At 38.4% G+C, this 25,873-nt stretch overlaps 1 protein-coding gene across 2 annotated transcripts in view; it reads right to left on the reverse strand.

Annotated features, from left to right (window-relative positions):
- The window catches only part of reck (reversion-inducing-cysteine-rich protein with kazal motifs), a 69,279-nt gene extending 50,398 nt beyond the window's left edge, over window positions 1-18,881 (reverse strand). For both annotated transcript variants that reach the window (XM_044104467.1, XM_044104466.1), the window contains exons 1-2: window positions 18,680-18,881; window positions 1,169-1,227 (exon numbers count right to left, since the gene is read on the reverse strand). In XM_044104467.1, the coding sequence (XP_043960402.1) occupies window positions 1,169-1,227; window positions 18,680-18,818 (198 nt within the window). In that variant the 5' untranslated portion in view covers window positions 18,819-18,881. The remainder of the gene's footprint in view (window positions 1-1,168; window positions 1,228-18,679) is intronic.
- Window positions 18,882-25,873: the final 6,992 nt, after the last annotated feature.

A 25,873-nucleotide genomic window follows, 5' to 3' on the forward strand; every position in this document is an offset into this window, starting at 1 on the left:
CAATCTCCTCTTCAGTTCAACCTTATCAGTGGAGACACATTGTTGATGTTACCATTATAAAATAACTTACAATTAAGTATTGGCAAAGCTCAATGTGATTTTCACAGGAGAGCCGGAGCGTTGTTGTTAGAATCAAGCTGCTGAAAGTAACTAAAAGTTACTTTTAAGTCAGTAATAAAAGTGCTGAAATAAAGCAAAGTAATCAGGTGGAAAACCTTTCCATGATTTTTTTTTGTTCAGTCAAAGAGGTATTTTTTTCAGTGTGGAATTCTCCTGTATTTAGTGCCATCCATCTTCCAGATGATGGGATGTACAATGTTCTGTTAAAGCTTGTAAAATTTTGAGCAAGTTAATCTTGCTCAAAACGTTCTTCACAACCTCATCTCTGACTTGATCTCTCCTTAGTCAATCAATCAATCAAATTTTATTAGCATAGCACATTTCAGCAGCAAGGCATTTCAAAGTGCTTTACATCAAATCAAGCACAGAAACACAATGCAACATAGAATTAATAATCAAAACACGACAATAATTCAAGTTTCATCAATAAATTTGTAATTGATTACGTTTCAAATACAATCCTAAACAGGTTGGTTTTTAGTTGAGTTTGTATCCATAAAAGGTTTACCTGTTACACTCCTACTGTGTTTTATGGAACAAAATACCTATTGCTATTTCTATTCCCACTCACGCTCACAATCACACAGTTTAGTCTTATTAAACTCAACATGCTTTGGCTACTACATTCACTAGGCTGTATTTTAGGACTTGATTTTTAATTTTAGCACAGCGATTACAGAAATTATGTATCATTTACCTTTAGCTTTGCAGTTCTACACTTCTTTCTCCCAGTCTGTTCTATAAAATACCATTAAAATACATGCTGGTGGTAATATGATGGGCCAATGAACTGAGGAGTGGGTCAGGATGTACATACCCATGCTGCTGTCAGTGTTTCTCAGTTCTGGTCTTCAGGGACCACTACCCTGCATGTTTTGGGTGTCTCTGTTCTAAAACACCTGATTCAAATGATTGCATAACCTCCTCTGCACGCCATTAAGTACTAGAGAACCCTGTTAGAAGGGAAACTCTTAAAGCATGCGGGGCAGTGGTCCTAAGGACCGGAAATGAGAAACGCTGTCCTGTGTGCATGCAGTCCTGTTCATACCTGGTCACAAGCTTCTTTACAGGGTGATAACTCAGCAGCATATTGGCAGCAGGAGGGATCTGTAGGGAAACACACACAAAGTTAGCAGAAATGTCACCATTAGAACACAATTATCTCTGACATGTTAAATATATGTTGAAGATAGAATATGCTTAACCAACCAATGGTAGAAAGTCCTGCAATGGTACCCTGGTTCGCTCGCAATATTTATTTTGTCTAGACTTTCCGATATTTAAAAATCATATATTTCATTGGGTGACATTTAAGCATCTTTCTCTCTCTTTCTTGTTCCTTTCCAGCTCGCTTTGTAGAGTTGTGTTCAGCATCTTAAATGCTGTTATTAAAAGTAATAATATTAGTAACAGAATTGTTCTGCATTAGATCATATTTAACCTTTGTGAAGGTTTTTCTGTGTTCAACCAGTAATATCAACAAGGTATTATGTGGAATTTGTCAATGGCCCACCTTAAAGATTGAATCTAACAGCAGCAGCCATCAGAGATTTTCTAAACAAGCATCAAACTGAGTATACACGAAAAGACCAGAATGACTGAGCCCTCAGTTTAAGCTGTTGTTACAAACATGCATTGGCTGAAGACAGAAGAGTAAGGCTACTGCTTGTGAAAACTTGCTGCTGGTCACTGCTGGCAGCTATTATGAGACAAAAAAATAAAGTCCACTTGACAAGCCGATAAAAACTATAGAACGATTTTGTCAGTGCATTAAAGTCTGTGCTTGGGAGATGGGTTTTGAGAGCGAAAGTTGGAAGTGTTTGACAGGTTCAAGAAACTCAACTCAGGAGTTTTTTGAACCTTTCTGATCAAGGAAGAGGGACAAAGCAGCCTATCCACTCATTCTATGAACCCAACTTGCTGCTAATGAGGGCTGGCCCCATTTTGGCTTGGAACAAATACAATAAGAACAAACACACTCTTTTCAGCCAAACTGCTACACGACAAGTGGCTGAAAGGACAGATAATATGGCAAAAGCCTTTATGCTATTGCTTTGGTATAGACACGCAGTCATACTAATAAGTATGCCATTTTAAATGAAAGTCCTTTTTTGTATTGGACCCCAATCTTGAAGAACATTGCCAAAAGCACATGAATGTCAAGAAGACTGTCCTTTACTTCATTCAAAGACTGCATCTTAAATCCCAAGTGTCACATTTATGTAACATTTTGTAGAAACACCTTACCAAATGTAATAACCTGAAGGAATTACGTCTTTATCACTTTTATAGCCAGTCAATAAAATGTCATTTGTATAGAACCTTTTAGCAACAAGGCATTTCAAAGTGTTTTTTACATTGTAAAAATACAAAAATACAAAGTCATAGAACACACAGTCAACAATTAAAACATTATATGTCCTGCCATCGTTACACATCAGATTGCTGCTTAATGTTTCATTGATTATGTTGCAAAAGCAACTCTAAACAGTTGGGTTTTAGTCTATATTTAAAGGAACTCATTGTTTCAGCTGTAAGTGTTCTGCTGAAATTTCCAGAAAAATTTCCAGTTTTCTGGAAATTTGTTCCAGATTTGTGGTGCATAGAAGCTGAATGCTGCTTGTCCATGTCTGCTCTGCATCCCCAGACCCAGAAGATCCGAGAGGTCTGTAAGGCTGATACAACAACAGGTCTTTAATGTATTGTGGTGCTAAGCTGTTCAGCAATTTATAAACTAATAACAGTATTTTAAAGTCTATTCTCTCAGTGAAAGGACTTTAGATCTGGGGTCATGTGTTTTATCTTCCTGGTTTTAGTCGGAACTCCAGCAGCAGCGTTCTGGATGAGCTGCAGCTGGAGGTTTGATTTTTTAGGTAGAGCTGTGAAGACACTGTAATCAATGTGACTAAAGATAAATGCATGGATGAGTTTCTCTACATCTTGCTGAGACATTAGTCCTCTGTTCTTGGAGATGTTCTTCAGGCGATAGAAGGCTGACTTTGTAACTGTCTTTATGTTGCTATGAAGTTCAGGTCAGAGTCCATCACTACTCCCAGGTTTTAGGCCTGATCGCTAGTTTCTAGCTCTAATAACTGAAGCTGTGTGTTGACTCTAGATAGTTCCTTCTTAGCTCCAAAGATAATAATTTCATTTTGTTTGGATGGTTTCAGAGTCACCTGGTGACATCATAATGTAGCGCTGTGTATCTTCCGCATAGTTAATCTCATTTTCTGTTATAACCTGAGCTAATGGGTGCAAATAGATATTGGATTACAGGGGACATAGGATTGAATTTTGGGGTACTCCACATGGGACTTCTGTCCACTTTGATGAGAAGTTTCCTATTGAAACAAAGAAATCCCTGTTTTTTATGTAAGATTCAAGCCAACTTATTACCTGACCAGAGAGTCTGACCCAACTCTCCAGTCATTGCAGTAAAAAGCCATGATCAATACTGAGGTCCAACAGAACCAGCACTGTGGTAGTCTTACCTCAAGGACCCTCTTTTCTTTACAATACTGCTTTAATTTGTTGAGGTTTTAAAACATTTATCTCTGCACAGCTTCCTCGATGTCCAACCTAGCATATACATCAAAATGAGCTGTGGACTTTGATTTGACATTCACACACACACCTGCGGTTTATGCATACATCCATCGATACACACAGATGGAGCATAGACAACTCATTGGTCATATGCCTGCAATAACAGGTTACATCATCATATAACCTGAAGGCAACTTCCTAATTTTACTAACATTTTTCTTAGATTAGATTTTCTTATTGAGGAATATACTTTTAATTACAAAAGCATAAAAGATGTGGTAAAGAATATTTGCTATTGTTCATACACTTCTTGTTGATGATGTAGCCCATTAAAATAGATGGGGTTTTTTTACTGGGTTTATGTGTTTTTATAACATTTACCAATGCTGACAAAATAAAGTGTATAAGGTCAATGACAAACGTTAGCAATTGTGTAAAATTTAAAACCTCAACACAGGCCATGTCTCCAGGAAGCAACTGCTTCTCAACAGCAGAAAGCCCAGAATATTTGGATGAAGCAAAGCATTGTATATATTAATGTATCCGTCCAAATATTGACAAAAAATTCTAGATCAGCTACTGGTGATAATGTGCCTGATCCATAAGGGCCGATCTATTCAATCTAATTTAATGCTTTGTGCACTGACCAAGTGTTGTTGCTGGTGGCACACAACCACACAAAATGAAAGCCCCACACCTTCATAATTAAGTTTTTATTATTATTTATGTTATATCATGTGAGATATACAGCCTATTGTGCACTTATACTAGCCATAATCAGAGTTTGGAATTAATTTAAATGTCAAAAAACGTTAAATTTTATTTTATTTCAAAACCAACAGCAGACATACACCGCTAATGCCTGTCTAGCTGTGCCATTTCAAAGGAAAACCTAGAGCTAATTATTATACTGGGCTTTATCGGCTTTTCACGTGTTTCATTTTAGTCTTGGACAATAAGTCGCGAGTTTGAAGTAAGCACATGGCTCAAAAACATCTCCAACGCATCACTCAATCCATGCTGGTAATGGGCGTTACAAAAAAAGATACTTCAGTGATGACAACATCATCCACCATAAAGGTGTTGTTGGAAGGAAAACAATGCCAAGATTACTTCTACAGTTGCAAGAATTTATGTCTGGAGGAATATTTTCCAGTTTCTTGGGGTGAGTTGCATAACACAGCATATCACTGGCAGGGCCTGAGCCTGTACTGCTGCTAAGCTGAGTGCCAAATGGACTTCTGTCCACTTTGATGAGAAGTTTCCTATTGAAACAAAGAAATCCCTGTTTTTTATGTAAGATTCAAGCCAACTTATTACCTGACCAGAGAGTCTGACCCAACTCTCCAGTCATTGCAGTAAAAAGCCATGATCAATACTGAGGTCCAACAGAACCAGCACTGTGGTAGTCTTACCTCAAGGACCCTCTTTTCTTTACAATACTGCTTTAATTTGTTGAGGTTTTAAAACATTTATCTCTGCACAGCTTCCTCGATGTCCAACCTAGCATATACATCAAAATGAGCTGTGGACTTTGATTTGACATTCACACACACACCTGCGGTTTATGCATACATCCATCGATACACACAGATGGAGCATAGACAACTCATTGGTCATATGCCTGCAATAACAGGTTACATCATCATATAACCTGAAGGCAACTTCCTAATTTTACTAACATTTTTCTTAGATTAGATTTTCTTATTGAGGAATATACTTTTAATTACAAAAGCATAAAAGATGTGGTAAAGAATATTTGCTATTGTTCATACACTTCTTGTTGATGATGTAGCCCATTAAAATAGATGGGGTTTTTTTTACTGGGTTTATGTGTTTTTATAACATTTACCAATGCTGACAAAATAAAGTGTATAAGGTCAATGACAAACGTTAGCAATTGTGTAAAATTTAAAACCTCAACACAGGCCATGTCTCCAGGAAGCAACTGCTTCTCAACAGCAGAAAGCCCAGAATATTTGGATGAAGCAAAGCATTGTATATATTAATGTATCCGTCCAAATATTGACAAAAAATTCTAGATCAGCTACTGGTGATAATGTGCCTGATCCATAAGGGCCGATCTATTCAATCTAATTTAATGCTTTGTGCACTGACCAAGTGTTGTTGCTGGTGGCACACAACCACACAAAATGAAAGCCCCACACCTTCATAATTAAGTTTTTATTATTATTGTTTTTATTATTATTTATGTTATATCATGTGAGATATACAGCCTATTGTGCACTTATACTAGCCATAATCAGAGTTTGAAATTCATTTAAATGTCAAAAAACGTTAAATTTTATTTTATTTCAAAACCAACAGCAGACATAACACCGGCTAATGCCTGTCTAGCTGTGCCATTTCAAAGGAAAACCTAGAGCTAATTATTATACTGGGCTTTATCGGCTTTTCACGTGTTTCATTTTAGTCTTGGACAATAAGTCGCGAGTTTGAAGTAAGCACATGGCTCAAAAACATCTCCAACGCATCACTCAATCCATGCTGGTAATGGGCGTTACAAAAAAAGATACTTCAGTGATGACAACATCATCCACCATAAAGGTGTTGTTGGAAGGAAAACAATGCCAAGATTACTTCTACAGTTGCAAGAATTTATGTCTGGAGGAATATTTTCCAGTTTCTTGGGGTGAGTTGCATAACACAGCATATCACTGGCAGGGCCTGAGCCTGTACTGCTGCGGCTAAGCTGAGTGCCAAAAGATGGTGACGAGGTAGTGCGCCCCGCGCTGCATATCTTCAACTAAAATCTGTAACACCTTAAAATAAATGGATTATTTACATCTTGACTTTCTTCAGGCTGAAAACCCCCCTCAGATATCTGTATCAGTTTTGAAGGTGAAAAAAGTCGATCCCTAGTTTTTGTGGGTTTTTTCAGGTTTTTTTGGCTCTAGTGGCCTTTATTTTTTCTCTAGTGACCAGAGATGAAAGTGGGTAATGAGAGAGAGACAAGACATGCGACAAAGGTCACCAGCCCGGGACTCAAATCTGTGACAGCCACATCCAGGACTAAGGCCACGTTACGTGGAGCCACCACAGCATCCAGCATACCTAGTTATTACCAGGCTACCACTTCTATAGACTTACTCTAAAAAGAGCATGAGCTCATCAAGATTTTATAAACAATATCTGATTAATCCATTGAGGTACTACAAAGCATGCAACACTATAGATTGCTTGTGAGCAGATCAATCTTAGTCTACCTTAGAAATTCCAATCAGATTAACCTTAGTCTGCAGTGCTGATGTTAAGAGAGAGGTGAGGAATGACATGTTGATTAAATAAAAACTGTGATATGTACAAAGAGCACAGAGGTTATTACCAGACCCTTGCATTCTTCTCAACAACTGCAAACACTGGGGGTAAAGTTCAATGAATTTCCTGGGTATTGATCAAGTGACATTTGGCATAAAGATCAGTTTTGTAAAATGTCATGCAAGAAATTCAGGTTTTATAGGCAGTTTCCTTCAGACATTTCTCAGTCTGGTCCTTGAAAAGAGCACAGCAGTTAGAGGAATTGGGTTGAGCTCATAATCAGATGTGACTGGGACTCATGCCCCCCAGATCCGATCAGCCTGAACTGACAGGATGTTTTATATTTAGAAACAAACAGCAAACAATAACAAAAACACATCTTTCTATAAAGTTTTTAAAAGTTTTGGTTATTTTTAATTTCTCAGTTTTTGCTGTTATGTCCTACTGGGAAATTTTGGCTGTCATGTGATAAATTCTTATGTTTCAGGACTGAATTGAAACTGAGATATTTCACTGACGTTTAAAATTATTACCAAACAATAACATAAAAAAACTAAAATGTTGGAGCGCTGCTGCCCCACATGAAGAGGAGTCTGTTGAGGTGGCTGAGATTTTAGCTGGGACACTTCCTGAACCTCCCCGGTGAGATTGGTCAGGTACATCCCACTCATGTGAGACCTAGAGGAAGATCAGGACACACTGCATGCTAGCTGGGCTGGTAATGCCAGGGTTAGGGCCTCTAACCCTGGTCCTCTGGACCCGCTGCCTTGCATGTTTTTTTTTTCCTGCTGCTGGATATCTGGTTTAAATGACTGGGTGATTAACAGACTTCTGCAGCCATTGGAGGCATGCAGGATGCAATGGTAGAATTTGAATCAGCTGGGCTGGAGGGTGAACAAGTAGATCATGCAGGATGGTGGGTCTAGAGCAGTGTTTCCCAATTCCAGTCCTCGGGCCCCCCTGCTCTGCATGTTTTAGATGTGCCTCTATACCAGAACAGCTGATTCAAATGATTGCATGACATTCTCTGCAGCCACCAAGTACTGCAGGAGCCTGTTAATCACCCAAAGATTCAATCCAGGTGTGTGGCAGAAGGGAAACACCTAAAACATGCAGGCAGGGCGGCCCCGAGGACTGAAATTGGGAAACACTGGTCTAGAGGACCAGGGCTGTAGACCTGTGCTTTACATCCCAAGCAGGGCCACCTTCATCTGTACCTCATCCAGATCTTATTAGATCTGAAGACATGCTGACCAAAGGAAAATAAAAAGCCCCACACACATCTGTCCATATTCTGTAGTACAAAAAAACAACAAAGAGTTAAGAAGACAATAAGTCACAACATGCCAGCCAGACCAACTGGCCCACTTCTAATACCACAACTTTATGGTCACCACTCTCACTGTTCCAGCTCTTTTTTAGTCCAACTGCAGTTCGTTCTCTCATTGACAACAGCAATGCATCATAATTTTCATTCGTTTTGTGAATGTGTGTAATATCCCTTCCCCAGTTTGATGACATAGGTTTGTTTTGAAGCCATGTAGTAGCCACCATAACTCAGCAAGCCTGAGGAAGATGAGGATAATGAGAGAAAGACAAACACAGCAGACTATGAGAGGCCCATGTACACAGAAATGGTGACTGGCTGCCAGGGCCACTTCAACCTGCTGTTTCTCAAGTGGATGGACACATGAAGTGACCATGTGCTCTACAGTCCATGCAACCTTCAATGAAAAGAGTCCAGCAGAAGGTAAAAGGCCACCGTGCTGCACACCCAGAATTGACCAGTTCCTGATCCTGTTTGCTACATCAAAAAAATGTATCATTGATCAAAGAACGGTGTGATCCAGAAATGTTTATTGCTAAGAGCATACTATCACTACCTCAACAACACTTACATGCATGTCAGAGTACGTGGGTTTTCTATTTTTTTTGTTTTATTTTTGTCATTCACCGTTCAAACACCAGATGGAGTCTGACTCACCTTCCTTTCATAGACCAGTGCTATTAACGCACACCGGTCTTGCATCATCTCATCAGGCCGTGAGTACAAGAGGAGCGGGGTGCCAGTACTTCGATGCCAGAGTGTTATGCCAGCTATAGTATTCACTTCCGAGGAATGTTACCCAGCTAGAGAACCTGCAACATTTGATCCTCACAATATTAAAAACCCTAGTCCACAGACGATCCCTCACGGACCGAGTTTCCTCCTCCACTCCAGTAAGATCGATCCATTACCGGTATTTCTCTCATCACTCTCATTTCCCACCGTCTGTGAACTCACCTTCTTTCCTGTTATCTCAGAGTTCTGACTGTTCCAAGAGGTCCCCCCCCCCAACCCGGGTCAACTTCAGCTGCTTATTTGCAATAAAATTCTCTGATTTCCGTTTCTCCATTGTGGTGTTCTGCATGTGGGCTAGATAAATAGATCCAAGCATGAGAATGAAGGTCTCATGTAAAGTAGACCTCTGTTTAGAAGAATGGAAAACTATTTCACTGGGATTACGTTTAATTATTCCACTTGTTCAGCGCAACATTCTGGTGTTTCCTGTATGTAATCAACATAATTAACGTGTAACAGCACATACATCGATTCATTCATGTTGAGTCAGTCAGTAACATTAAGCCAACAGGGTTTTACGCCAATTCTATTTATTTTACTTTTAAGGTAACAAAGTCTTAGAATATTTACCAGAAGAACAGTTTAGATGTGGCTTTGAGGCTAAAATTTGTCATATTAATTTTGTAGCATTTATGGCAACCTGGAACTTTGAACTAAAGTGTTTGAGTCTAAAATTGGCTGTAGGAAACAATACTGAATTTCACTTCAAACAATAAGTGAAATTCATGTCTGGGACAGTGTTACACTGTTTTAGGCCAACAGTGTTGGCCTAAAATGTCACTCAGTTTCAGTCACTCAGCAGTGGTCAGCACTGAAATGAAAGCCTTTTGGAAAACCTTCCAGATATCCTGATCTGAAGGTGTTAATGAACCTGTGCAGAAAAGTTGTTCATAGGATCGGGAAGCCTGACAGTGGTTGCAGAACAGCCTCTTTATGGGGTAATGTGCGTGATTGCTGATTTATCATTAAGGTTAGCAGATGATTTTGTTATTGTTGGCCTGCTTAAGGGAAATAAAAGTAGCATGTGCACATTGCTGATGATTTTGTTCAATGGAGTGAGGACTCTTTCCTCAAACTAAACAAAAGAGACAATCAATTTTAGGAGGCACAAAGTCACTTTAATCAAAGGTCAAGCCATTTAGAGAGGTCAAACTTACAAATATCTTGGAACAGTCATAGATGATAACTAAACGTTTAACCAAGTGCTGCGTTCCAGTTCCTTTGGAAAAGTTTCCTTCCTAATGTAAGGCTGTGCTATCATCAGACTTCTGATTCAATGTGGCTGATCTCTAAGTAACAGCCCATTGGTCAAAGTGCCAATGGAGCATTGAAAGTCAGCCTTTCAGGATGAAACTAATTACTTCTACTCATTTGACATTTAGATACACCATAATTTTGGTTCTACTTGTGAAAGACATTGTGAATATTAAAATATTACGCCGTTATTGTGAAATATTTAAGAAAACAAAATTTTGGAATTTGACTGCTAGTGAAATAAAGATTTGCTCCACCCAGCTGTGGCCCAAACCCTCAGCTGTGTATTCCACACTTTAATCGTGTGCTCACCACACTATAATTAGGTTTGTGGGTCTCTGGGCCCGTCTGCTCACAGTGGACATGGAGAGCTGCTGCTCTAAGAGCTGCTGCTCTCTCCCTCCTCATCCCCTTCTGCTCTGCACAGCTAAATAGGTTCCAGATGCATTTTCTCCCTGCTAGCCTCAAGAAGCCAACTGCGCCATGAAGGAAACTAAAAACAAAACGCTCTACACAAGTCCTCCAAAGGCTAAATGTGTGGAATATCAGCATAAAATGGAGGGAAAAGGGGAGAATATGCTTATACTTTCTAAAGAAAAAAGTGCTCATATTTTCTTATGGAGAATGTTTAAAACTCTAGAGAAAATATATTTTTGCTTCTTTATAAGTAATAAAAAGCTTCTTGGAGACAATATGCAGCACAAATGAAGATCTAAGAATTTTGCTTCTTTCATGTCTGGGACAGATGTGTGAGGGAGAAAAAAAACACAGGCTGAACAAAGTGATACTTAATCAGAGCAAATCCACATCCTGCGCCCATGTGCACTGAACTTCAAAGACCGCCCGACCAGTATTAGAGCAGTTTTTAACACTGCACAGCCCCACTGTATAGAACGTCAGTGAGAGAAGCTGCAGAACACAAAGGAAGCTGTCAGCAGCTGGACATCTCCCGAAGAGACGCCTGGACAAACAAAAATGGCTCAAAAATCCAACAACAGAGAACAAATGAGCAACTCCAGGCTGACTCTGCCAACAAACAAGTGAAAACCAAATCAGCAGCTGTTGTTTTACTGCCCTCTCGGTAGGCACATCTGTTTGGTTTACTTAGTTAGCATGCCTAATGAATTCATTAGCACACAGAAAAGCTATTCTCTTTGCTCTCTGACTTCAAAACCTAGATTTCACTGAATTTCCTGGGCTCCAGTTCTATTTCTTTAATAAATAAATACATTTTTGAAAAACCAGCGTTCTTTTTCTTACAGCATGTTGAACTTCTAAGAATTTCTGCTGATCATTTGATAGAAACTTACCCAAACCACACCAGGGGTTCAGAGCTTGGTTCAACAAGCTGTCTGAAGATTAGGAGAAATAATTTACAAACAGCAAAATAGTGAAAGTGTGCTTCCAAGTAAGAAAATGACCAGTATCAATTAATACCAATGTTTTAAAAGGTTAACTACAATCTGATTACATTTTCAAAGCTTCCTGCTGTTCCTGCAGTGGTAGGGTGACTATATTTTCATTTGGGAAAACCAGGACGCCTTGGAATCTGATGATGTCAAAGTGTTATGATGTGTAAGAGACAGAAGCTTTGAATATCCTGCATCTGAATCAAACTTGCAGATCTCAAGCAGCAGCAGTACGGACGGTGGTTTTGCCATATTGGATTTAACGTTACATTTTTCCGTAGCTTTTGTGATACGTCAGTTGGATAATCAAAATGTCGTCATTTGATACAAATTCGTTGACACAGTCTCAAATTAGACTAATGTCTAGAGAGGAATTGGTTACCTTGCTTATGGATTTTCTACAAAGGTTAAAAGAGAAATCTGCAATCCTGATAAAGAAGAACACACTGGAGCAGGACTTGGTAAAAGCCCATGATCAAATTGAGCTTTTAAATGAGAAAATTGATTCATTGACTAAAGAGCTAAACATTTCTCTCAGGCACAACAAATATCTGAATAGTGAAAAAATACCAAAGCTAAAACTAGAGATAGCGACCTGGAGTTCACACAGGAATCAACTGCTAGCTGAAGTAAAGTCATACCAAAGTAAAGTAAAAGATCTGCAAAACTCTTTCAAAACCCTGGAGAGGGAATCCAAACTTAAGATTGAAAGGACACTAGAAGAAAAAAGGCAAGTGACATCAGAATTCGCGGCATACAGACTAAAGACTGAAAAGAAAGAATGTGAAATGAAGAAACTTGAGATCGAATTGTCCAGAAAAGTGAACGACATCGGATTGAAAAACATTGAAATTGTGAAAGAGAAAGAGAAATCCAAACTTCTTGAGAGCACTGTGAGAGATCTAGAAAAGAAGTTGATGGAGGCAGAAAACGAAAACAAAAATCTAACTAAGAAACTGTCAAAAACTCCAAGGGAGGAAGCCATTGAGAAGACAAGGATTGCGTTTGCAGCCAGGCTTGATTTTGATGCCTTAGCTAAAGAAAAACAGCGAAGCAGGGGTTTACAACAATCTCTAACAAAAAAAAGATCCGCAGCTCAATGAGCTCTTGGAGGAGCAGGCTAAGAGACGCTCCACGTTCTCCCATGTAAAGAGAGAGGCTGAGATTGGGAAAAAAAAAGTTTTGGACCTACTGCGTCGGATTGGAGACAGCTAAAGAGAGACAATGTGGCTTTAAATGCTGAAATCGCTGTACTAATGGAGGACAGACGTAAAGATCAAAATCAAATAAAAAATCTAACTGAGCAATTATCAAAGATCAAAAGAGAGGTGATCATTGAGAGACTTGAACAAGAGGATTTGAAGGAATCTATAAATAATAAACAGGATGACATTGCTGTGGTGAGACCGGATGTCGAAAACAATATAAAGGCACTAACAAAAAATAGAAAAATTACATATCTACCACCAATTGCATCAAACGTCCAGCCACCCAAACCAAAGATATCTTCTAATCAAAGAACTTTCAGTTTGGGTGAAGGCAAGTTAATGCCAAATTTTAAAGGCAATTTAACACAACTTAAGCCAGAACCCCCTAGCCAAAGAAAGCCTGGAAGACCTCCATTTATAGCGGGAGGCAGAAAGATCTGGAAAATCTAAGGGGAGAAAAAAATAGCGGTCAACCTGGGGGAGAGAGGAGAACGGTAAAGTTCCCTCATTAGAGATTGAAGGCAACAGAATATCATGAGGTGCGTTTGTGAACATCGTGACACAGGAGGCGTATACACCTTGGGGCTGGGCTTTAACCCATGGAGCCCAGCAGGGCACAGCCGAAGAGGAGACAGGATTCCCTAGCAGAACGTGGGACCTTGGTGATCTGATCCTGGGCTACAGATGCTCCCTGTACTTCCAGAGTCTGGTCCTCATTGCCGGCAGTAACTCGGGCTCGTTTCCAGTGAGAGCTGGACTCCAGGCTGTTTGTCACTAATTCTATTCAATACTTTTATTGACAGAATTTTAGGCACAGCCAAAGCGTTGAGGGGATCCAATTTGGTGGCCTTAGGATCGCATCTCTGCTTTTTGCAGAAGATGTGGTCCTACTGCCTTCATCAGGTCGTGATCTACAGCTTTCACTGGAGCGATCCGCTGCCGAGTGTGAAGCGGCCGGGATGAGGACCAGTGTCTCCAAATCCGAGGCCATGGTCTCGGATTTGGAGACCATCTGGTTAGGATGCCTCCTGGACGCCTCCATGGTGAGGTGTTTCAGGCACATCCCATCGGAAGAAGGCCAAGGGGAAGACCCAGGACACTATGGAGGTTTCTCAGCTGATCTGGGAACTCCTGGACCAAGTGGCTGTGGAGAGGGAATCTGGACCTCCTTACTTAGGCTGTGTTACCCCTGTGATCTGAAGTGGGTGGGTGGCTGGCTGGCTGGATGGATGGATGGATGGATGGCTGGATGGATGGATGGATGGATGGATGGATGGATGGATGGATGGATGGATGGATGGACAGTTCATATACGCCTCTTGTATTAACTAAAAACGGTTAGACTTTTATTTATTCTTGCTGTTTGGCCATAGCCATAATTTTCTGTGTTAATCTAATCCAGTGGTTCCCAATTCCGGTCCTCAGGGCCCCCCTGCCTGCATGTTTTAGATGTGCCTCTATACCAGAACAGCTGATTCAAATGATTGCATGACATCTTCTGCAGCCACCAAGTACTTCAGGAGCCTGTTAATCACCCAAACATTCAATCCAGGTGTGGGGCAGAAGGGAAACACCTAAAACATGCAGTCAGGGGGGCCCCGAGGACTGGAATTGGGAACCACTGATCTAATCAACTTTAGATTAACTCATTAATTAATAACTTGCATTCCTCCCTGTCCTGGACATTGTGTTTTTCTCTACGAAACACTCATTAAACTCAATATATAGGTTTTCTCCGGGTGCTCCGGTTTTTCCTACCTTCGGGAAAAAAGTGATTAGGCTAATTGGTGTCTTTTCAATTTATCTTGGTTTCTCGCTCATTAACTGTTAGAGATACAAAGAATATGAACTTATTAACTTATGTGATCTGAAGCAAAAGAAGATGGATGGATGGATGGATGGACGGTCAGTTCCTCTTGTATTTACAAATAACGTCCGCTTTTACACTGTAAAAAACAAACTTAGGGGGTTATCACATTAACTAAAGAATATCATGTACTTTTAACTAAAGCATTTCATGTTTCAAACAATAACGTGATACAATCATGTTGGATAAACAAGAAATTCAACAACTTCACGTTTATGAAATTTAATCATGTTGAGATAACATGATTCATTATAGTCAGACTGATATAGTGCTGAAGACGTGCTTGAAGTTGAGACAAAAACGATTGTCTCGCGTGATCTCACTCGTCTGATTGAATGTGATTCAATTTAGTCAGATTCATTTCCCTCCAAAGAGGATCTAGCGAGATCAGGGGATCCCGAGAGATTATGAGACATAAGTGTTTTGCGCCTGGGAAAACTTCAAAGAGCTTTTAGTTACACATTAAACTATAGATATTTGTTTTCATCTGCAGGGCAGAGAAAACAAATATCTGCACTGTTCTGTATCAGTCCATTTAAGAACTGTGAGAACTTTTTTTTTACAGTTCTTAAATTTTTAAAGACATTTTTTTTTAAAAAGTCAAAAAAGTCTTTGACTTTAAAAAAAAAATGTCTTTGAATTAACGTAATTAAATCATGGAAAGGATTTCCACACGAATAAATAGCTTTCTTTTAGCATGAAGCATGTTTGTTGAGCTAACTTAATGTTCATGAGTTGGATCAACTTAATAATTAATGTGAAGGTATCACTGTAACATAAGTTGGTTTCTCCAGTGTGCTGTGGTGGCGCAGGGGTTTAGTACATTGCATGTTTGGCCTTAGTCCTCGATGTGGACGTTGCTGGTTCGACTCCTGGTCCTGGCAACCTTTGCCATGTCCTCACCCTGTCTGCCTACTGTCTTAAAAAAATATGAGCCACTCACGCCGCGAAAACTCTTCAGAGAAAAAAAAAGTTGGTCTCAACTAAATTGCCGTTAATCTTGGTCAAGTAAATTATTTGGTCCAAAGTGTTGCACATTAGTTGGGCTGGCTCTTTTAAATTACATTGGGTCCAATCAACCATAATAAAATAAGTTGAGCCAACTCATTTTATTTAAAATAGAATAACCTTAATAAATTAAGTTGACCTAACACATTTGCTTTAAATAGGAGTAACAGAACTGTTACAAAAAACTACATGGTGCTGAAAAAAAGCAAAGTAATCAGGTAGAAAACCTTTCCATGATTTTTTTATGCTCATCCAAAGAGTTATTTTTTTCAGTGTATTTATTCTTGCACTTTGTCCACAGCCATAATTTTCTGTTTTAATCTAATCAATTTTAGATTAACTCATTAATTAATAACTTGCATCCTTAGCTGTACTGAACATTGTGTTTCTTTCTACGATAAACTCTTTAAATGGGATGCATAAGTTTTGTCGCAGCCTTCCAAAAACCAAAATTTCCAACAAAGGTCTCTAGGGGGCGCAGAGTAAGAGACAGTAACAGCGAGCTAGCCATCCAGTAAAGTTAAGTGTAGCCATATATTTATAGTTTTCTTCCGTTACCACAGCCAGGGGCACAACGACATATTTTTTAGGTGGATGCAAACATCTCACCGGCGCCCCCCACCCTCCCAGGACATAAACTTGTAGAAGTGAGCCAAAGATCTGCTTCTGTTAGCCTGTCTAGAACCTCCTATGAGCTGCAGGTCTGAGGCTTTTTGTTAGCATGTTTTCTATCATTCTTATAGCTTCATAGGAAGCCTGATCCAAACTGCCAACCCACATTAATAAAATGGTGAAATAATATTGACCACAAAACACTATTTATAAAAGATATCAACATTTTTCCAACACAATCCTAACAAATGCCCGGAACAGGACGTGAAATACGGACATGTCCCGGGAAATACGGACGTTTGGTCACCCTATGCAGTGGGCCTCTGGGCTCCCATCTCCTCCAGACATGCTCACACCTGCTACTGAACATTTACATAGAGAAACATTTTACATATAAGATTACTATAGTATTAAACATCCGGTGGCCGATATCTAGTTAGCACATGGTCAATAACATAAAGATTCCATGAGAATGTTATGAATTATATTTTGATTTCAGGATTTAACTTCAGTGTTTGAAAAGAATACAAACTAAATGTCTGTTAATTTCAAGACAAAATATTTTCTGTCACTGTCTTAGTGATGACAGTTATTCTACAGTAACAATAAACATGACCATTTTTGTCAAAATAGAAGATTGTTGCAATTCAATTGACTGACATCTTTTATAATCCCTAACAGACGTAACATTTGTCAAAGATTGTGTGTCAAATGTTTAATTCTAAAACTTTAATTCTGGACATAAGCCTTTTTCTTTTAGTCTGTTCATAGGTTTAACTTATAACTGCCTCTGAGATGCGTTTCTTGGTATGACTAAGCAAGTCTTAGATTTCTACAGATTACATTTCTTGTTTTTACATAAAATGCACTAGAAAAAATTGCTGAGAATTTTATTTAGATTTTGATTCAGAAATGCTCAAATGCAGTTGTGGTTCTTTAAGAAGTTGCGGAATGGCCCTTTACTAATGCTGCGGGTCGGATGGTAACTTAATATCCATTTTTCAATTTAATCGCATTTCCGGAGTACTTTTACTAAGGCTCCGCATCTTATCTAACCTCCAAGTCACACACTGCAACACAGACTTCTATTGGAACTGTTTGCTCCTTTTTTCCTTCAACTTCAGTGTTGCTTCTTTGGAGCGGAATGCAGACCTAATAACGGTCTGAGCTCTACAAAAAGTAGCGCTGAAAGAGAGCAGAGAGGCCCCTATACTTTCACTCCTAGTTACAAACTATAAAAGGTTACAAACACGGTTACACGTTTTTCCCGAAAGTTGTTTTGCCAATTATCCAGTCTAAGTATCAGACAATGTGGTGGGCGGTGCGTACGCAGTGAAACGTAACCCTACGTCACTTAAAGAGCTATTTCAACGTTTTCCACAAATCTTAACATTTAATCAGCTCTGGAAAACCCAGTAATACTGAGAACATTAAAATCTTTGGTGAATTATCCACTGATTACAAGCTCTACACCGTTTGTGATTCCTCCAGCCTTCAATCTTTTTGTGAAAATACAAAAAGAACTACATTTATAATTTTAGCGCATGTTAATGCTTAAATTGGACAAACCTTTCAAAATGAGAATAAAGGTTTTTGTGCTTTTTAGAGTTTTTGAAGGAAAGCTGTTTTTCAAACATCATCAAGACTTAGAATGTGTATTTAGATAAAGTCAAGCACATACTCTAAATGTAAATAAGATTTTTGTCGAATCACAAACTGAATAAAGGCTCTACAAATCAATATGTATATTTAAGAATATATGTGCTGGGCAATATTTCTGTTTAAGTTTGGCTTATTAGAATGCAACGGTTATGATGAGCTCCTGGAAAGCAGACGGAAGCCCCCGTTAATATCGCCCTAATTATAGATCCCCAGATCATAACGTGTATTAATCCACGAGAGACAAGAGTACAAATATTCTTTAAAGACAGATAAATACGGAAGTGCAGAATCCGAAGCTGTGAATCAGATGCCAACTTCAGCGTCTTTAAACTCAAACTTAAATCAAAAAAGATTTACAGTAAATTCCAACTATAACTGCACAGCTCACCAAGGCCCACAGCGGCATTAAACGGTAAGGTCACAGACGGAGTTTTGGTTGGCTTTAGGAAAGGAAATATAGCTACCACTGGACTAACAAACCAGTCCGAAGCAGTGAAGCAGTCATGTTTCTCTAAGCAGACCCAGAAAAGACTAAACAGAACCAGTGGAAGGAGTTCGGGAAGTTTCTGATCGAAATCAGGGGCAAACTCACCCTGAGCTCGCAGCAGCTGACAGTAAAAGTTGACGGCGAGGAGAAAGCTGCTTATCGGGAAACACACACGCATCTTATTAAAATCCCAAAGAACATCGTGAAGAAGAAGAGCCAGGAAAAAATTGCGGTGCTGTAACATGCCACTTCTTGGATCCCCGTTAACTCTCTTTATTTCCACTGCCCTCTATACAGGCAGGGAGCGAACAGAGCATGCGCGAAACGGAGAAGTGGCCGGTTTCAGGAGATTAGAACTGGATCCGAAAAACAATCCAGTTCGAATCAAAACTGGCATAATTTGTGTGATCCCCCGCCCCCCAATACTAAATAAATAGTTCTTCTGCTTTGTTTTAAATTTTATCCTCGCAAGCTGGAGTTAAAAGCCAATCAGAAAAGTTTCACAGAATAAAGTCCAGTCTTTATCTCTACTTCCAGTTGTTTTTAACACGTTTCAGGATTTATGTAGTTCCACACACTCCTCTGAGGTAAACCAACACTTTCAAAATAGTAAAATATTTAACTCTCTGCCAGAGAAGTTAAATTAGCACTGAGATGATGGAAAACAAAAAATAACTACCTCATTAGTGTTAGTTTAGCACAATCAAGAGTTGGAACTTCCTGATTCTGGTTGTACATATGATGACCAATAATTGCAACAAGCAAATCAATTTTAAATATTTATTTTATTCTATTTTGAAGCTGGGGTTCCATCAGTGTGAGTGATGGGTCAATGTACAATCAGTTATTTAACTCCACAAATATATATCGATATTAATATCAAATAGCTCATTAAATTGAAGTGCAGAAATTTGAACAAGATGCCTTTCATCACTCTCTACAACTCTGAAAAATGAAAATGATCATCAAAAGTGTCAGCGAAAAGTTGTTTATTCAAAGCAAAATTGGTGTCAACTACAGGTATGTGACTTATGGAATGCAAAACCCTGGCATTTCATCTTGCATTGCACTACAAACAAATCCAGCTCTATAGTCAATATTATCAACTCTAACATATGTTGTTGAATACATATCTTATGATAATATCATCTGCAGGTCATCACTGACATCTTCACAGATAAGGAACAATTATTTGAGAAGCTCCTGCTCTGTCTGTTTAATGACTATTGTTATGCAGTAATGAGATTTCCAGAATTTTTATACTGTTTATCAAAGGGTTAGAGCTAAGGCTCCAGAATAGCATTAAAATGTAACTGCGAACATCGTCTACATGTTCAAATGAATTTTCATCAAAACTGAATTAAATTTAGGAGATAAGTTTCTAAGAACAAAATACAGAGAGCTAAATTTGTGACTTCCATGATTAAAGCCCAGGTTTTTTCTGTGTCAAAATCATCACAGAATATTTCAATTTGAGAAGTTAAAATAGGGAATGCATGTTTTCTATTTTGAATTTTCATCAGAATTCTTGCAGCAGCATTTTGGATCATCTGGAGGCCTATAATTTTATTTTGTGGACCTCGTGATAGTAAAGAATTACAGTAGTGACTGAAAAACAGAAGTGACTTGTTTTTCAATGTCACTTCTGGACAAAATGTTTCTAATCTTGGCAATATTCCAGTGATGAAAAATGAAAGTCCTAGAGAGTTGTTTAATATAACATTTAAATTGCATATCTTTGTCAAAAATAACACAGATATTCTTCACTTTATATTGGAGGCCAATTTAATCATATCCAGATCAAGCGATTAACTGAGCAGGTTTTTATTTCAGGCTTCTGGTCAAAAAACAACAACTTCTGTCTTGTCAGAATTTAAAGGAAGAAAGTTCAAGTTGAAGGCTACCAATTAAAGTTTGATTTAATTTCATAGGATATATCATCAGTTCAGGATAGATCATAGTTCATCAGAATAAAAATTCTGATACAATACAAAAGTATTCTTAATATTTTTGTGTATAAGCAATTTTGTACACTGACCAACCATTACCATATTGATAACACAGTCTCATGATTGTGATCCGAGGTTTTATGAAAGGTCGAGTACGTCACAATGATGAAGAGATGAAGTGCGTCTCAGTTCAAAGCCTCCTCAAATGTAAAATGCAACCCACTAATTCCTGGTTCTTAGACATAGTTTACCCATGTTTCAGGCATTTTTTCGTGTATAACCTTTTGACATTTACCCTGCACATTTTCCATTTGTAAAGTATGACAATAGGCACATGGCAGCATTTGCAATTTATTAGCACGGTGAGCCATGTTAATAGGTTTAACGGTCGTCTATATTAAACAGGCAAAGACAAATTTAAATATGACCTTGGATAGGGATTCTAATTTTATCAGGCAGAATTTCATCTAGTTTGTTTGCCGGCTGTATAATCTACAGTTTGAAGGCTCTATGATTTGATTTCAACTTTGACTGCTAGACAAAGACTTTTTTTTTCTCCCAAGCTTGCATAATGTCAACATTTTTTCATTTTGAAGTTTCCAGATGGATTAAGTAGGAAATGCTGATAGAACTGAACAGCTGCATTTGACCAATGTACAATTTGTAGACCACAGAACCTCAGTAGTTGGTTTATTATGGTGCTGGAGCATTGAACTCAGTAGTCATCACAGAACCCCATTCATAATGCTACATTCTGGTTTGCAAATGTATATTTATTACATCATCAGTATGGCTGTCTTTTGATATTAGCAAATTATTTATGTTAAACATACTTCGCAAAATGAAACTTTTCATTTCTGGCCTCAGGTTTAAGAGAAAGAATACCTTTTTGAGATGTAAGCGATCAAACAAGCACTTGGAATGGACGGAGCACCTCTAATCCAGCAGGTAGACTCTCATGTCTCTCTGCCAGCCTGTGCCATCAATGGACGAGTGCTACCAGCTTCCATCGCTTCAATTAGAGTTTCTGGCAGATATGCCCCAAATATTCAGGAACCACAGAACCCTTGCAGGTGTACAGGAAGATGCTGGCTGACTGTAGGACGATACGGAGACATTTCTACACAACCAGTCATAAACAATCTCTTACTTGAGGGTGTACATGCTGTGTGTTGGTTTTGCTAAACATGTGCTGTTAACTGTACCAAACTGTGCCATGCAACTCCTCTTCCGTAATATGACATCCATTATCTTTCACACACATTAACGTTGTCTCTATTTTCAACAAAAATGAATAAAAATATATCTTTGTTGTAGTACAGACAATTGAAAATAAATGCATTTTTACTATGGCGAGGTCAGCGTCACATTTCAGTATGGCATGTTGTAGTACTAGGTTGTAGTCTGTTGTTCCTGATCATCACAAAAGCAGCAAAAATAAAAACTAGTCAACATTCTTCACATACATTTTATTTATTGTTTCACAAATTTCTTCAAAACACAGAAGGAGAAATCCACAGTGAATAGTCCCTGCATATTTCTTCATGGAGAACCTAGTTAGCTCTAAAAACCACAACAGGGACTATTCACGCATTTTAGCAACATCAACAAGCACTGCTTGAGATTTAAAAGCTGCACTTCTAACAACTAAGCATACAAACATAAAATGTAAAGCAAACCTTTTTGGGACAGACAGCTGTTAAGTCCAAGAAGGATTCTGCTTGTTAGAGGAGCTGGAAACATCAAGAATTAATAAGAAAATTTTTTCTTTCAGTAAGGAGTCTTTTCTTTCCTTCCTCCATTCTTGGAAATCCAGTAGAAAAGTAACAATGAAAAAAACAAGGAATTTTTTTGTGTCCCAAATATCCCCAAAATCTGGAGCTGCAGTTGAGATATTTGGAACTCTCCTAATTATTCAAATGAATTTAAGGAACAGTGATCAGCAGGACATGCCCAGATTGGAGCATATACCATAGGAGCTGATATAAAATGCATCATACTTCCTTGTTATCTACATCTTGCACTCTGCTCCCAGACTTGGGTTTCTTCTGTTCCCACAAGTACAGTACAGACACAACCTTCTGATTTTCTACATGTATAACCAGCTCCACGTTTGGACTTGGACACTGACACCTCTGAATCATTGACACCTGGTTTAGAATTTATATTTTCAAACAAAGTCTGTAGATTGTCCTGACTTACCCTGAGCTTCATTTTTTTTTCTCTCACTATCTACTCTTCCTCTGACTGTTTCTACTATTATTGCTCCAGTTTATATGCATTTCTCAGTCCATTATTCCCACTAATGCACAACCTAATGTTCTTGTATTTATCTGTGTCTTTGTCGTATCAGTTCACATATTATCTATCTCTCATGAGTCCTGGTTTGTTGGAGCTGTTGCCATGGAAGTATCCTATGCTCACTCTGATAAAGAAGTTAAATTGTTGGAATCTGGGATTTTCCTTAAGTAGGAAACAGACAACATGAAGATAGACATCTAAAACTGAATTGCATTTAAACTGAAGTCCTCTATGTTTGTTTCATCTTGAAGGTAACTTGTTTAAAGTGCTTGAAAGTGATCTTTATCATAAATTTATCATTTTGTGCTTTTTAGGTAAACTAAACAGAATTGTTCTACATAAATAATTATCTTCTTAAAATGTCAATCTAGTTAAGTAGCTATAAGATCTGTTCCGTAGATTTTCAGTTCTCAAAACTTTTGCACTGTTTCTTATGTCCGCCCAACTGAAGCATTGTACAAAAAATACAGATAATTTACAGTGAGAAACATAATGTAGCATTTCTTTTATCAAGACACAAAGTGACACCAAAATATGTTTTTAAAACTGAGCTTAGTAAGAATAAATCTATATTACATTTAAATACATTCAGGAATCTATGTAAAAGCAGCCAAATGTATCCAGCCTGATTCTAGATTAGTGGTAAAATATAGCCGAGGAGGAAAAAGGCAGTTTCAAACCTGTCAGCTCAGTCATAGGGAAAGCTAAGTAACATGCAGAGTGGAGAACAACCATATCCCACCATTATTACAAGTAGAGCTCTGGTGTACACATGTCACAGTCCTGCAGGGCATTGAGAAGGAAATTGAACCCACACTGCTTCAGTTCATTGAGGTTTGAGGCTTTTATTAGCTCTTTTGGTCTCAGCACAGCATTTCAATCAGGGTGAGTTCTGGACTTTGACTAGATCAGAGATCTCCATCTCCAGTCCTCAGGAACTACTGCCCTGCAACCTTTCAATAAATCCCTACACCAACACAGCTGAAACAAATGATTGAATGACTTATTTAGGATGTCATCATGTTTGGCAAGGATCTGGTAATTAGCCATTCATTTAACTTTGTTATTTTGGAGCAGGGTAACATCGTAAACCTGCAGGACACTAACTTTCAAGTACTAGTGTTGTACTAGGTCGATCCCTGGGCCAGATTATTGCGACACCTTGATTTTGTGTATTTACATAGCAGCAGTAATTTTGCAGCTTGTGGATCATTGTTCTGTTTATGATCAAACTTTTGACTGCTGGTCAGAATGCCTCAACTGTTTGAAATATTGGACGGTCAATATTTATTTATAAATAAGGTCAATAAAAGACGATGATGTACTGTATTGTAAGACAATACAGAATGTTTCCATATTGAGATTTTTTACCTCATCATATGGATCAAGAACTCTTTCAGGATAGATTTATGTTTTTTACATCAAATATTCTAATTACATTCAGTCTAGTTTTGTTTGTTTGTTTGTTTGTTTTGTTTTAATGTTTCTGGCTTTAATCTTTTCAAGTTTATTGACAATCAGCAGGCAAAAAATAACAGAGGTCACATTAGGATATGCTGTTAAGAAATGTAGTGTATTACACAAAAGCAGAGTACCCTTGTCCTTTTTAGAGTGACTCATTTTGGCATTATGGTCTTTGAGCCAAAGTCCACACAGCAATGTTTTCTTCATATTGTTTGAAAGGAATGTGCATGTTTAGAAGGTCTGCCAGTCTGAATATCACCACTTTAATAAGAGCTGATGTTGTTTGTAAGCAAAAGCTGAAACCAGCAGCTTTCCAAGCTATGACTACTGATTCACAGAGGAGAAAGAGAACCAACTCTTACTCACTAACATCCCATAAATTTAAGTTTCACTTTTTAAAAGTACTGTTTTCTTTTTAGCCAAGTAATTTTCAAGTCTTGGACAGTGACTCTTTAAATCATATTTATTTGTTGTAGAGTCCAAGCAGAAAGGCTGTACCACATAAACTGATTGGCAGATTACAATGAACTGAAATCAAAGAAAAGCTGGAGGGACCCTGTATGGGTATGATGTGACTGAAACCTGCAACAGGCTCAGTGGTGTGTAAGTCTCAATTTAGACCACAGGGTGGCGCCTCCTTCCTATTCCATGTAAAAATTCTGTATAAGCACTGGAGTCACGTTGCTCAAAGAGAAGACCAGAAATTATTGATTATAATATGCACTCACTACCCACAATGCATCCCGAGACACTGGTGGAGGTGCAAGCTATGGCAAACATAACATGGCTGAAATAGAACTGCGCACTGTAGTTATTAATAAAGTTAGACAAGGTTTCTAGTAAACAGGCCATTAGTCATGTGGGATGGTGACATGGAAGAGGCCTGGTGGAAACACAAATCACTATTTATGAGAGGATATGATGGAAAATCCCATTTTTACAACTATCTAGGAATGCTTGATCATTGAAGATATCATTTGGACATAATTTACCTGTAGGATATTCCAAAATAACAGCATCTCTATGTCAGTTCACAGACATGCAGTGTCTACAGTTACATTCCACTAATTTGGGCTTTTTATATGGAAATGTAACAGTGGAGCACAGACACTGTAAAAGGTTACAGTGTTTAGTTTGCGTGACTGAGTCATTCACAGTGGGATGAAAGGCTTGAGATGCAGTCTGATAAAACAACAATGCTCTGCTGTGTGTTACCACTTCCAACTTAATGGTATTAAGTGAAATAAATTCTCCAAAAGTCAAAGTCTCAGATAAGTACTTTGATCTATTGTTGGCATGTGTTGCTCTGTCATGCTGTTTATATATAAAATATTCAAGCAAAGGCTAAGAAGCTCACCGCCTGTTGCTAGCTCTCTTTCGATGCACCACACTGTTCACTGTTCAGACTCCTTCAACTTCCAGAAAGTATCAACTAAATACTTTATGAGAAACAGACCTAACTAAAGCTGCACAGAATTTTAATTTTTTTAAATTTATTTATTTGTTTACTGTTTAATTTGTGTTTTTGATGTTGTATAGCAGGGGTGTCCAAAGTCGGTCCTTGGGCTGCGGTATTCTGCACATT

The sequence above is a fragment of the Gambusia affinis genome, linkage group LG21 (genome assembly GCF_019740435.1).
Source record: "Gambusia affinis linkage group LG21, SWU_Gaff_1.0, whole genome shotgun sequence".
In the NCBI taxonomy this organism is placed as follows: Eukaryota; Metazoa; Chordata; class Actinopteri; order Cyprinodontiformes; family Poeciliidae; genus Gambusia; species Gambusia affinis.